Below are 13,954 nucleotides of genomic sequence, written 5' to 3' on the forward strand. Positions count from 1 at the left end.
ATCTGGTCTGACGTGCGCCTTTTGTTTAGCCTACTACAAAACTACAGATGATCCAGCATCTGTTCTCCAAGCTATTTATTAAATAAATGGTCTCTGGTCTTGACACCGTTACACCGACACAGAGCCTACGCCGTAGGGTACGCGGCGACGCGCACCGTACGGTGTAGAGCCCGCGGAGCCCCCGCGGAGGAGCCGCGGAGGTGCAGCTTCCCCGGGAGCCGCAGATGATCTACAGGTTAGAATGCTTATGAATGTGGTCGAAAACGCAGATCTTCGGTTATGTGTGGAAGGGTTTTTTTTTTTAAAACGATGTAATGTGGATGCAAATTTTTTTATAAACGGAGGGGGGAAGTTTTTAAAAATACCCGGCTACGTGTGGACGGGGTCTAAGTCACAGCAGCTTCGCTCCAACCTCCTACTTCTGATCTGGTTATTGAAAAGAAACCAGGGCAAGGCAAGTGGAGTCGGGCAGAGTAGGTAGTAGTATAAAAGCGCCATAATTGTACCGGAAGAACCACAAAGCCAAAGTGCATGTGATGCCACCTAGCGTCGCAGAGTCGAACGCACCTCACTCAATAATTTGATCGTCTTCTCACGCATGTATACACTGCAAAAACTCAAAATCTTACCAGGAATATTTGTCTTATTTCTAGTTAAAATGTCTAATTTTTAGTCAAAAAATCTCATTACATTTAAAACAAGAGTCATTACCAGAAAAATAACATCTTATTTGACAATTTTCACCTGTTTCAAGCTATTTTCAGGCGAGAGGCAGGGGTTACACCCTGGACAGGTCACCAGTCTTGGGAGGAGACCGGAGTACCCGGACGAAACCGGACGAGTCTCGAACCGGGGGACATATATATATGTATATATGTATGTATATATGTATATATATATATATATATATATATATATATATATATATATATATATATATATATGTATATGTATATATATATATATATATATATATATATATATATATATATATATATATATATATATATATATATATATACATATATATAGAAAGATCTGCCAGTGGGACAAGATTTTTCTACTCATTACTAGCAAAAAAATCTTGTTCCGCTGGCAGATTTTTCTACTTATTTTAAGTGAAAATCTACTTGAAACAGGTGAAAATTGTTGTTTTTTCCAGTGATGAATCTTGTTTTAAGTGTTATGAGATTTTCCTTTACTAAAAATGAGACATTTTAACCAGAAATAAGACAAATATTCTTGTTAAGATTTTGAGTTTTTGCAGTCTACTTGGATTTCTCTGAAACTCCAGTTTAATTTCTTGTTGCCAATAGCTTGATTTAGATGTGTATGTAACCACACTGAATGTCTTCACCTAAAGAAAAGAACTCAGATAAACATTCTAGTCATGAAAAACAGGAGGTGATTCTGCCCCGAGAGCGACCACCAGTGTAGAACCTTCTAGAACAGGAGTCGGGAACCCGCGGCTCCAGAGCCGCATGCGGCTCTTTAGCGCCGCCCTAGTGGCTCCTGGAGCTTTTTCAAAAATGGAAGTAAATGGGGGAGGGAAATATATGTTTGGTTTTAATGTGGTTTCTATAGGAGGACAAACATGACACAAACATTCTTAACGTTTTCCAATGCTGTAAAAATATGTACTTTAGAATAAATATTAAATTTCAACATTTCTGTTAACGAAGATTTGCGTCGGAGCTGCAACACTAGTTTCTACCAGCAGTTGCTGGTGTTTCTATGTAATATATGCTGAGTCATGTTTGTTACACGTTGACCCAAATATGTAATTTAAATTCTGATTAAATGGGAACATTTACAAAAAAAAGTGGATTAAACTTGAATAATTCACATATTAACAAATTGAAAACTACAATTAAAAAAATAAATTAAAACATAAAAAAAAAACAAATCCTTAAAATGTATAAAAACTAAACAATATGAAGGTTTAATCACTTTAAATCCTTAAAACGTATAAAAACTAAACAATATGAAGGTTTAATGACTTTAAATCTGGATTAAATCCTTATTTATTTCATTTTTTAAAATATTTTTGCTGGTGTTTCTATGTAATTTATGCTTAGTCATGTTAGTTGACCAAAATATGTCATTTAAATTGTGCGTCTCTACCAGCAGGGCTGATACAAGACTTTTAATTTTTTGCGGCTCCAGACATATTTGTTTTTTGTGTTTTTGGTCCAATATGGCTCTTTCAACATGTTGGGTTGCCGACCCCTGGTCTAGAAAAACCCTTCAAACCTTTAAACAACAGTTCACATGAGCAAATATAAAAATCCCTTCTTGTGTCACGGTAACCCACGGTAACAGATTTACATTTCATGGGAAATAAATGCAATAAAAAACATTTGGGTTTGATTGAAACTCCCGATGACGGCAGTGAAAGCCACACATCACACGTGGGGCGCGTTGTCGTCTGCAGTGAGCGTCACTGTCGCAGCGAGCCGAGCGGTCCGGCCGGGAGTCGGCAGGACCGCGGCGGAGCTCTCAAGCTAATGAGTCGCTATAAAACATGTTTTTAGGTGGGTCAGCAGCTCCTCTGGGCTTGATGAGGCAGGGTTTATTGCAGGTCATCACAGCCTGCTGCAGAGGATGACCACGCACACACACACACACACACACACACATATACACCTACAGTACACACACACACACACACACACACACACACACACACACACACACACACTCACGGCTGGCGAGAGTGAGTCCTTTGCAGCAACTCGATGGCTGTAAATCCTGTCTGCCGTTCTGCTGGTGCAGCAACGTCTTTTCCTTTTCTTTTTTTTCTCTTTAATTTCTTAGTTGGAGGACGAACCGCCTGCTCTCTCTCCTCATATTAAATCAGAGTTTGCAGCACCGAGGTTTATTTGCAGAAATACCAGGAAGAGGAAGTGTTTACTTGCTAAAACAGCATCATCATTATTGTTATTATTATCAATAATCTCGTCTGATATTACTAGGGGTAGGTTTTTTTTAACCCTTGTGCTGTCTTCGGGTCAAGGAAGGAGGAAGAGAAGAAGGGAGGAAGGAAGGAAGGAAGGAAGGAAGGAAGGAAGGAAGGAAGGAAGGAAGGAAGGAAGGAAGGAAGGAAGGAAGGAAGGAAGGAAGGAAGGAAGGAAGGAAGGAAGGAAGGAAGGAAGGAAGGAAGGAAGGAAGGAAGGAAGGAAGGAAGGAAGGAAGGAAGGAAGGAAGGAAGGAAGGAAGGAAGGAAGGAAGGAAGGAAGGAAGGAAGGAAGGAAGGAAGGAAGGAAGGAAGGAAGGAAGGAAGGAAGGAAGGAAGGAAGGAAGGAAGGAAGGAAGGAAGGAAGGAAGGAAGGAAGGAAGGAAGGAAGGAAGGAAGGAAGGAAGGAAGGAAGGAAGGAAGGAAGGAAGGAAGGAAGGAAGGAAGGAAGGAAGGAAGGAAGGAAGGAAGGAAGGAAGGAAGGAAGGAAGGAAGGAAGGAAGGAAGGAAGGAGAATTAGGTCATTTTGACCCAAAGATAGTACAAGGGTTAAGGAAATCTGACTATTTACGGTCGGTTGTCGAGGACGACGGGGAGTTGGATGTCATCGTTTGACCAGCAGCTCATCGTAGCCTCGGCCGTCTCATCTCGTGGTACCTCAGCGTAGCATAATGATGAGGCCAGATCAGCCCTCCAAGATCTGTGAAGCTCTTCTTCTTCTTCTTCATCTTCTTCTTTTCCTCTAGTTTCCTTTCAGAGGCCTAAAATATCAAACTAGACCATCGTTGCAGGAGAATCCCTCAGAGTGGCAGAGCTCGTTCACCAGCTTCCTCTGCTTGAGAGCATGTAGTCGGGTGTCTGAAGTGAATATGAGCGCCGGGGGGGTATTAAGGTCATTGAATAAGGTCATAAGGTCAGGTATAAAGGTCGTTAAAAGGTGACACAGTGAGTCGTTCAGGGTGTAGTGAAGTTCACCGAGCCGTCCTCGCGAGCGTGTACAGTACGTGTTCCCGGGATAACCGGCCTGATTTCACTGGAATCAGCGAGGCGGCGGAAAAGCCGCGCTGATGTTTTCGTTTTGATGTTTTCTTCCATCACAGAAAGGAAAAAAGACACTTGGATCATGATGAAATCACAAAGAAAAGCAGTCGGGATGGTTTAGCACATTTTAGGTCACATCTTGTGTGTCTCTCAGATAAAGCAGAGAACGCTGCCTCAGCCTCATCGTGACGGGGGACGTCCATGTTTGCAAAGAGAGCAGCTGAACTCTTGTGGGTTTGTTGTCTTCCGACTCTCCGGGTGTCTGGGCTGCAGCGTGCACGGAAAAGCACGAGGCACTGAGTTTTCAACAATATTTACTGTGTTTTTACACAAACAACATGATTGTGAACAAGGCGGGACTAACATGACTGTAACAGCTTGCACTGATGGAGGTAAACATTAAAACCAGATGTATAATGACTAGGGTTGGGACGATACAGTAACTCACGATTCAATGCTGTGGCGATATGCGGCCCACGATAACGATAATATCACAATACACGATATCTACGATATTTGATATATTGTAAGAAATTTCATCAACGATATATCGCGATATATGTGACTGAAAAAGAAAAAATACCCATAAAAAGGAAAACGTCGTAGTTATGCATTTATTCAATGCCAAAACTTCATACAATGTACAAAGAAAGTGCATTTGTATATTTGCCTCACTGCCTCCTAGGCTTGTTAATATAAACACTGTACAGCGAGACAAATTAAAGTGCATGAACATTAGTAACATGTTTTATATAAACCAGGACAGTGCACTGCTTTGTTTCTAATACTGAAAAGTCAGTATCAATCAATCAATCAATCAAATTTTATTTATATAGCACCTTTCATCCAGGTACATGAAATACAAGGTGCTTTGACATTTTGATTGAAAAATAAGCATAATAAACAAATAAATAAAAACTGGGAGACCAAAAAATAAAAACTGGGAGACCAATGCACACTGACATACAATATAGAATATATAAAATTTATAAAAAGATAAAATCGTAAATCCATTATGTGTGGATATTTGCTGTCAGTTTATCGATTATTTATCGCGACAGAGAGCGCAACAATATATTGCAATATCGATTTTTTTTCCCCCACCACTAATAATGACCCACTCGAGTCCGACCCGCTCACACGATCACCCTAAATGGCATCATAGCATCCTGAGTCTATGTCTCGACTACATCCTGACCAGTAGTTTTTACTTTTACTTGAGTAGATTTGTGAAGAAGAAACTGTTTCTCTTACTCCGCTACATTAGGCTACGTTGAGCTGTTACTTTTCTTTTATCCCTTTTATCCACGTACGCGTCAATCTCATGACATCACTGAGTGATTCTTTGGGAAAAATGTTTGTTTTTGCATGTTTTGTCACATTTACACAGACTCAAACACACACAGAGTTTATATGAGTTCATGTTTGTTCTAGTTCTGCCTGGTTAAAAAAGAAAAGTACAAAGGCTGGAAATTTTGTGCTACTTGTGCTTAATTTATTTTTTTATTCTGTTATTATTTTATTTATGTAAGTACTTTAATTTACTTTAAGATTATTTTAATTTAAGCTATTTTTTATTTTTTATTCATTTTCACTCACTCACTCACTCATCTTCTTCCGCTTGTCCGTTCCCGGGTCGCGGGGGCAGCAGCCTCAGCAGAGATGCCCAGACTTCCTTCACCCCAGACACTTCCTCCAGCTCTTCCGGGGGGAGTCCGAGGCGTTCCCAGGCCAGCCGAGAGACATAGTCTCTCCAGCGTGTCCTGGGTCTTCCCCGGGGTCTCCTCCCGGTGGGACATGCCTGGAACACCTCCCTAGGGAGGCGTCCAGGAGGATCCGGTACAGATGCCCAAGCCACCTCAGCTGACTCCTCTCCTCTATGTGAAGGAGTAGCAGCTCGACTCCGAGCTCCTCCCGGGTGACCGAACTCTTCACCCTATCTCTAAGGGAGCGTCCAGCCACCCTGCGGAGGAAACTCATCTCGGCCGCTTGTATCCGCGATCTTGTCCTTTCGGTCACTACCCAAAGTTCGTGACCATAGGTGAGGGTAGGTGCGTAGATTGACCGGTAAATCGAGAGCTTCGCCTTTCGACTCAGCTCCCTCTTCACCACGACGGTCCAGTACATCGACCGCATTACTGCGGACGCTGCACCGATCCGTCTGTCAATCTCACGCTCCATTGTTCCCTCACTCGTGAACAAGATCCTGAGATACTTGAACTCGTCCACCTGAGGCAGGACTTCTCCACCCACCTGGAGAAGGCATGCCACCCTTTTCCGGTCGAGAACCATGGCCTCGGTCTTGGAGGTGCTGATTCTCATCCCTGCCGCATCGCACTCGGCCGCAAACCGCCCCAGCACATGCTGGAGGTCCCGGTCTGATGAAGCCAACAGGACAACATCATCTGCAAAAAGCAGAGATGAAATCCTGAGGTTCCCAAACCGGATCCCCTCCGGCCCCTGGCTGCGCCTAGAAATCCTGTCCATAAAAATTATGAACAGGACCGGTGACAAAGGGCAGCCCTGCCGGAGTCCAACATGCACTGGGAACAAGTCTGACTTACTGCCGGCAATGCGAACCAGACTCCTGCTCCGATCATACAGAGACCGGACAGCCCTTAATAGAGGGCCCCGGACTCCATACTCACTCAGCACCCCCCACAGAATGGCACGAGGGACCCGGTCAAATGCCTTCTCCAGATCCACAAAACACATGTAGACTGGTTGGGCAAATTCCCATGAACCCTCGAGCACCCTGCGGAGGGTATAGAGCTGGTCCAGTGTTCCACGACCGGGACCAAAACCGCATTGTTCCTCCTGAATCCGAGGTTCGACTATCGGCAGTAATCTCCTCTCCAGTACCCTGGCGTAGACTTTCCCCGGGAGGCTGAGAAGTGTGATCCCCCTATAGTTGGAACACACTCTCCGGTCCCCCTTTTTAAACAGAGGGACCACCACCCCGGTTTGCCACCCCAGCTGTACTGTCCCATTCCTCCATGCAATGTCGCAGAGGCGTGTCAACCAAGACAGCCCTACGACATCCAGAGACTTGAGGTACTCAGGGCGAATCTCATCCACCCCCGGTGCCCGGCCACCGAGGAGCTTACGAACCACCTCGGTGACCTCGGCTTGGGTGATGGATGAGCACGCCTCCGAGCCCCAACCCATTGCTTCCTCAGTGGAAGGCATGTCAGTCGGGTTAAGGAGATCCTCAAAGTATTCCTTCCACCGTCCGACAATGTCCCCAGTCGCGGTCAACAGCTCCCCACCAGCACCATAAACGGTGCCGGCAGAGTACTGCTTCCCCCTTCTGAGGCGCCGAACGGTCCTCCAGAATTTCCTCGAGGCCGACCGAAAGTCCTCCTCCATGGCCTCCCCGAACTCCTCCCAGACCCGAGTTTTTGCCTCCAAGACTGCCCGAGCCGCGGCCCGCTTGGCCTGCCGGTACCTATCTACTGCGTCAGGAGTCCCACCGGCCAACATAGCCCGGTAGGACTCCTTCTTCAGTCTGACGGCATCCTGTACTTCCGGTGTCCACCACCGGGTTCTAGGATTGCCGCCACGACAGGCACCGGAGACCTTGCGTCCACAGCTTCGAGCCGCCGCGTTGACAATGGAGGCAGAGAACATGGTCCACTCGGACTCGATGTCCCCCGCCTCCCCCGGGATCCGAGAGAAGCTCTCCCGGAGGTGGGAGTTGAAGATGTCCCTGACAGAGGGCTCGGCCAGACGTTCCCAACAGACCCTCACAATCCGTTTGGGTCTGCCCGGTCTGTCCAACCTCCTCCTCCGCCAGCGCATCCAACTCACCACCAGGTGGTGATCAGTTGACAGCTCAGCCCCTCTCTTCACCCGAGTGTCCAAGACATGCGGCCGAAGGTCAGATGAAACGACAATAAAGTCGATCATTGACCTCCGGCCTAGGGTGTCCTGGTGCCACGTGCACTGATGGACACCCTTATGCTTGAACATGGTGTTCGTTATGGACAAACTGTGACTCGCACAGAAGTCCAACAACAAAACACCACTCGGGTTCAGATCGGGGAGGCCGTTCCTCCCAATCACGCCTCTCCAGGTATCACTGTCATTGCCCACGTGAGCGTTGAAGTCCCCCAGTAGAACAATGGAGTCCCCAGTTGGAGCACCATCAAGTACTCCTCCCAGGGACTCCAAGAAGGCCGGGTACTCCCCACTGCTGTTCGGCCCGTAGGCACAAACAACAGTGAGAGACCTATCCCCGACCCGAAGGCGCAGGGAAGCGACCCTCTCGTTCACCGGGGTGAACTCCAACACATGGCGACTGAGCTGAGGGGCCATAACCAAGCCCACACCAGCCTGCCGCCTCTCACCCTGGGCAACTCCAGAGTAGTGGAGGGTCCAGCCCCCTTCAAGGAGCTGGGTTCCAGAGCCCAAGCTATGTGTGGAGGTGAGCCCGACTATCTCTAGCCGGTATCTCTCAACCTCACGCACAAGCTCCTGCTCCTTCCCCCCCAGCGAGGTGACATTCCATGTCCCCACTGTGAGAGTTTTGGTCCAGGGATTGGGTCGTCGAGGCACCCCGCCACGACTGCTACCCAGCCCACAATGCACCGGCCTGCCATGGTCCTTCCTGCGGGTGGTGGGCCTACGGGAAGGCGGACCCGCGTCGCCGTTTCGGGCTGAGCCCGGCCGGGTCCCACGGGCAAAGACCCGGCCACCAGGCGCTCGCCTACGAGCCCCAACCCCAGGCCTGTCTCCAGGGCGGGGCCCCAGTGACGCCGATCCGGGCGACGTAACGGTCCTTGGTCTTTTCTTCTTCATGACAAGTTTGTGAACCGCTCTTAGTCTGGCCCGTCACCCAGGACCTGTTTGCCATGGGAGACCCTACCAGGGGCGAAAGTGCCCCCGACAACATAGCTCCTAGGATCACTCGGGCACACAAACCCCTCCACCACAGTAAGGTGGCGGTTCAAGGAGGGGTTTTTATTCATTTTAATTCATTTTATTATTTTATTGATTTAATTGGCCTGAAGATGATTATTTTGTACTTTTGTCTGTTTGAATGGTTGTGTTAAAAAAATTAATCAGACGTTACTCAACAGTTACTCAGTACTTGAGTAGTTTTTTCACCAAGTACTTTTTTACTTTTTCACAAGTACCGGTAATTATTTGGATGACTACTTTTTACTTCTACTTGAGTCATATTATTCTGAAGTAACAGTACTTTTACTTGAGTACAATTGATCCTGACGTCCATCTCTCCTTGTCCACCAGCCTCCCTCATCTGCTGCCGGACCACATCCAGGAGCGGAGCAACCCTCCGCCCTACAACTTCTCGGACCCGGCCCTGCAGTACACGACCCACGTCAGCCCCCGGATCATCGACAACGTCTCGCCCCGGCAGCGGACCCGATAGCCCGAGCTGCAGCGTCCGGGGAGGAATCTCCAAACACAGGACAAGCACTTAACAGCCGCTGTGTTGGTGACTGACTCGTATTTATTTTGGAACAAACGGGTGACTTTCTAAAGTCACTCATCTCTAATTCACCATGCAAAACGATGCCAAGTTTGAGCAGAATGACTTTTTTTTTTTTCTCCTCCTTTCGTCCTTGAGGACGGTTTACACACTGACCCAGCAGAACTCTATAATCTCTTGGCAGGAGAAGTGAAAAGGAGACGCAAACCACTGCAGTGCTCTGCGTCTCTCCGCCAGTGGCCTCTTTGGCGTTTGCGTTTTTTTTAAAGCTCCACAGAATCACAAAAACGTCCATTTACACAGGTACGCCCACTCGCTAATGACCGTTCGAGGTCATAGTTTTGTTATCCTTTCAGGAGCGACGAGGTGAAAGTGAATAAAGCAAACGTGTATGAACAACAAAGGGGTGTGGCCTTTGTTTCTAGCTGTCACCTTTCCCAGAATAAAGTTTAAACTCTTCTCCTCACAAGACTGTCTCAGAAAATTAGAATATTGTGATAAAGTCCTTTATTTTCTGTAATGCAAAAATGTCATACATTCTGGATTCATTACAAATCAACTGAAATATTGCAAGCCTTTTATTATTTTAATATTGCTGATCATGGCTTACAGCTTAAGAAAACTCAAATATGCTATCTCAAAAAATTAGAATATTCTGGGAATCTTAATCTTAAACTGTAAGCCATAATCAGCAATATTAAAATAATAAAAGGCTTGCAATATTTCAGTTGATTTGTAATGAATCCAGAATGTATGACATTTTTGGTTTTTTTAAATTGCATTACAGAAAATAAAGAACTTTATCACAATATTCTAATTTTCTGAGACAGTCCTGTATAAAGCTCCATCATATCTTATGATGACATACAATTAGGGATGCACTGCAAAAACTCAAAATCTTACCAGGAATATTTGTCTTATTTCTAGTTAAAATGTCTAATTTTTAGTCAAAAAATCTCATTACACTTAAAACAAGAGTCATTACTAGAAAAATAACTTATTTGACAATTTTCACCTGTTTCAAGTAAATTTTCACTTTAAATAAGTAGAAAAATCTGCCAGTGGGACAAGATTTATCTTCTTTTTATTACAAGCAAAAAAATCTTGTTCCACTGGCAGATTTTTCTACTTATTTTAAGTGAAAATCTACTTGAAACAGGTGAAAATTGTTGTTTTTTCCAGTGATGACTCTTGTTTTAAGTGTGATGAGTTTTTTTAACTAAAGAATGAGACATTTTAACTTTAACAAATATTCTTGTTAAGATTTTGAGTTTTTGCAGTGTGGGTCCTGAAACATTCCTATACCACCACAGTCACTCTATTTTACATTTTTTGATATTTTGATATTTTATATATTTGTACATACGAGACATGCCTTATTTATCTACTTTTATTTTATTTTATTATTCTATTCGGTACTTTCAACGTCTTGCTGCTTAGTTGTTCTTGCAATTGCCCCTCTGGGATAAATAAAGTTTTTCTGAATCTGAATCTGAATCTGAATCTTAGTTATGCTGCTGGCGGACCTCCCATGATGCACCTCTCCTCTACTCCAACTATTAACCTGGGTTCCTCCTTCCCAGCAGGGATTCCTGTTCTCTCCTCTTTCCCGTCCTCTCAACCCCCTAACCGGTCCAGGAGGACGCTGGTCCGTCCTGAGTCTGGTTCTGTTTTTGTCTGAAGTTTTTCCTTCCCACAGTCGCCTGGTGCTGCATCAGGACGACGGATCGGAGCAAAGAAACGACCTTGAGATGACGTTTATCATGAGTTGGCACTTTATAGATGAAGCTGGACTGAACTGAATCATCATAATCGAGGTTTGCTGGCAGCTCTTGCAGTCAGTCAACTCATCACTCCCAGTAGCTCACCTGACTGCAAGGTCAAAGGTCACGCGTGGCAAGCGGAGCAACAGAGGGTCCCGGCAGAGCTCTGATTTCAGCTCAGATCTGTTACGGACGTTGTCTTGGTCGCCACACTTGAAATGACGGAAACTGGAGAGATTTGATCAGTATGAATATTAATTTACGTCACAGGTTGGCATAAACCGAGCCAGCCAAGCTAAAATAACCCTCGTGCTGTCTTTGGGTCAAGGAAGGAGGGAGGAAAGAAGGGAGGAAGGAAGGAAGGAAGGGAGGAAGGAAAGGAGAAAAGAAGGAAGGAAAGAAGGAAGGAAGGGAAAAAAGAAGGAAGGAAGGAAAGAAGGCAGGAAGGGAGAAAAGATGGAAGGAAAGGATACAGGAAGGAAGGAAGGAAAGAAGGGAGGATGGGAAAAAAGAAGGAAGGGAGGAAAGAAGGAAAGAAGGAAACTTTAAACTTAAACTTTATTTATTTATATAGCACCAAATCATACAATATAAATGCAACACATGGTGCTTTACATGCAGAATAAAATAACAATAAAAAGGAAAAAGGAAAGGAGAAAACAAGGAAAGAATGTACAAGGGGAGAAAAGAAGGAAGGGAGAAAAGAAAGAAGGAAAGGAGTAAAGAAGGAAGGAAGGGAGAAAAGAGGAAGGGGAGAAGGAAGGAGAGAGCAGGAGGAAGGAAGGAACAGGAGAATTAGGTCATTTTGACCCAAAGACAGTACCAGGGTTAACCAACTTTGACTAAACTGAGGTGGGGGGGGGGTTCCTGCCAGCGGCCAAGGCCTGCTTGGTTCACCTGATATGAAGAAAAAGTGGATTTGAAAGCACCATTCAGAAAGTCTTTGGGTGACGTTTTGTCCAGTTCTTCTTATACAATCTGTGGTAAGACGCATGTGAATAAATATGTGTCGAAATGTTGTGTTTCTGCTCACGTAAATTACATAAATACATGCAAGTAAAGAAGAATATGGTCATTTTTCACACCAGCTTCACGCAATATGGGTTGGAGCACCACCAGTATAGATAATTAAGTCCTTACTTTCTGCAAGAAATCATGTAATATAGACTTTTAATGTTGTGCCTGGTCCTGGTAGAGCCCGACAAACTGTAAAAAAGTTAATTAAGTGGGTATTCTCAGTGCACTGTATTTATGTACTAAATGCAGTGGGTTATTTTCAGTACTGGAGTTGAGGGGGGATGAGGGGGATGGCGTCCCCCCCTGAAATAAAAACGGTCAAAATCATCCCCCCTGTAAAACTGCCATCCCCCCTTTCCATCCCTTAAAAAAATAACACCGGAAAAATAACTTATTTGACAATTTTCACCTGTTTCAAGTACATTTTCACTTGAAATAAGTAGGAAAATCTGCCAGATTTATTTTCTTATTACAAGCAAAAAAATCTTGTTCCACTGGCAGATTTTTCTACTTATTTCAAGTGAAAATGTACTTGAAACAGGTGAAAATTGTCAAATAACAAGTTATTTTTCTGGTAGTGACTTTAAGTGTAATGAGATTTTTTGACTAAAAATGAATGTGGTTTTACTGCTATTTCAACATTTAGTCATCACTAGAAAAATAACACCAGAAAAATTACTTATTTGACCATTTTCACCTGTTTCGAGTACATTTTCACTTGAAATAAGTAGAAAAATCTGCCAGTGGGACAAGATTTATCTTCTCATTACAAGCAAAGAAATCTTGTTCCACTGGCAGATTTTTCTACTTATTTCAATTGAAAATCTACTTGAAACAGGTGAAAATTGTTGTTTTTTCCAGTGATGAGTCTTGTTTTAAGTGAAATTAGATTTTTTTACTAAAATGAGACATTTTAACTAGAAATAAGACAAAACTTGTTAATATTTTGAGTTTTTGCAGTGATCCATTTTACTTATCCTGTGAAGGACAGAGTCATATTGATAAGTTCAGAAAACTGTTTTTTATTGTTGTGTTTTGATGTATTTGATGTAAGCCCAGTGGATATTTAAAGCTTACAGAAGGCTGCATTTAACTGCTGCTATGTCATTCCTGCAGTATTTCTGCAGGTGTTTTGGTCAGTGCTATTATTTGTAATATATTATATTATTTGTAATCAGCACAAAGTATCTGTCCCCATATGATAAAATCCACCATCACCCCTGATTTTTTTTTTTTTTTTTACAACTCGAGTACTGGTTATTTTCCACCTTAACATAAAATAAGAAGTGTTTTTCCCCCTTTGGCTTCCTGTTTTGTCAGTGTTTTTGCAGTTTCTTCTCCGGCCACCAGATGTCGCTGCTGAGTCTTCCACGAGGAGGAGATCATGCAAATTGTTTTATGAGCAGAGTCTCAGCAGAAATGCATGCAGCACTTTCTCTCTCTCCCTCTCTCACACACACATAAACACATTTGATTAGACACCTGCTCTGCAGTCTTCATCTGAAGTGGTCCCAGCATGCGGCAGAGCCCACTGACCCCTGCAGAATGAGATCATCTGCAGGTCCGATCCCGCCTCTGCAGAGGCCTGGAGACCTGGACTCGGCTCCGACTCGGGTCAAGGACGGCCAAACCTGGCCCAAACACTCCGCCCCGTCACTCCCTTACTGTCATTACTCACTAAAGTGTGCCCTTGTACGCACAAATGAGCCCTCCATTACACCT

The 13,954-nt window shown here is 44.3% G+C and overlaps 1 protein-coding gene across 1 annotated transcript in view; it reads left to right on the plus strand.

Moving 5' to 3' along the window:
- The window catches only part of LOC133464108 (neurogenic locus notch homolog protein 1-like), a 29,025-nt gene extending 19,633 nt beyond the window's left edge, over positions 1–9,392 (plus strand). Inside the window, exon 11 of the mRNA XM_061746093.1 lies at positions 9,251–9,392. Coding sequence (XP_061602077.1) covers positions 9,251–9,392 — 142 coding nt within the window. The remainder of the gene's footprint in view (positions 1–9,250) is intronic.
- The last annotated feature ends 4,562 nt before the right edge of the window (positions 9,393–13,954 follow it).

The sequence above is a fragment of the Cololabis saira genome, chromosome 17 (assembly GCF_033807715.1).
Source record: "Cololabis saira isolate AMF1-May2022 chromosome 17, fColSai1.1, whole genome shotgun sequence".
NCBI lineage: Eukaryota > Metazoa > Chordata > Actinopteri > Beloniformes > Belonidae > Cololabis > Cololabis saira.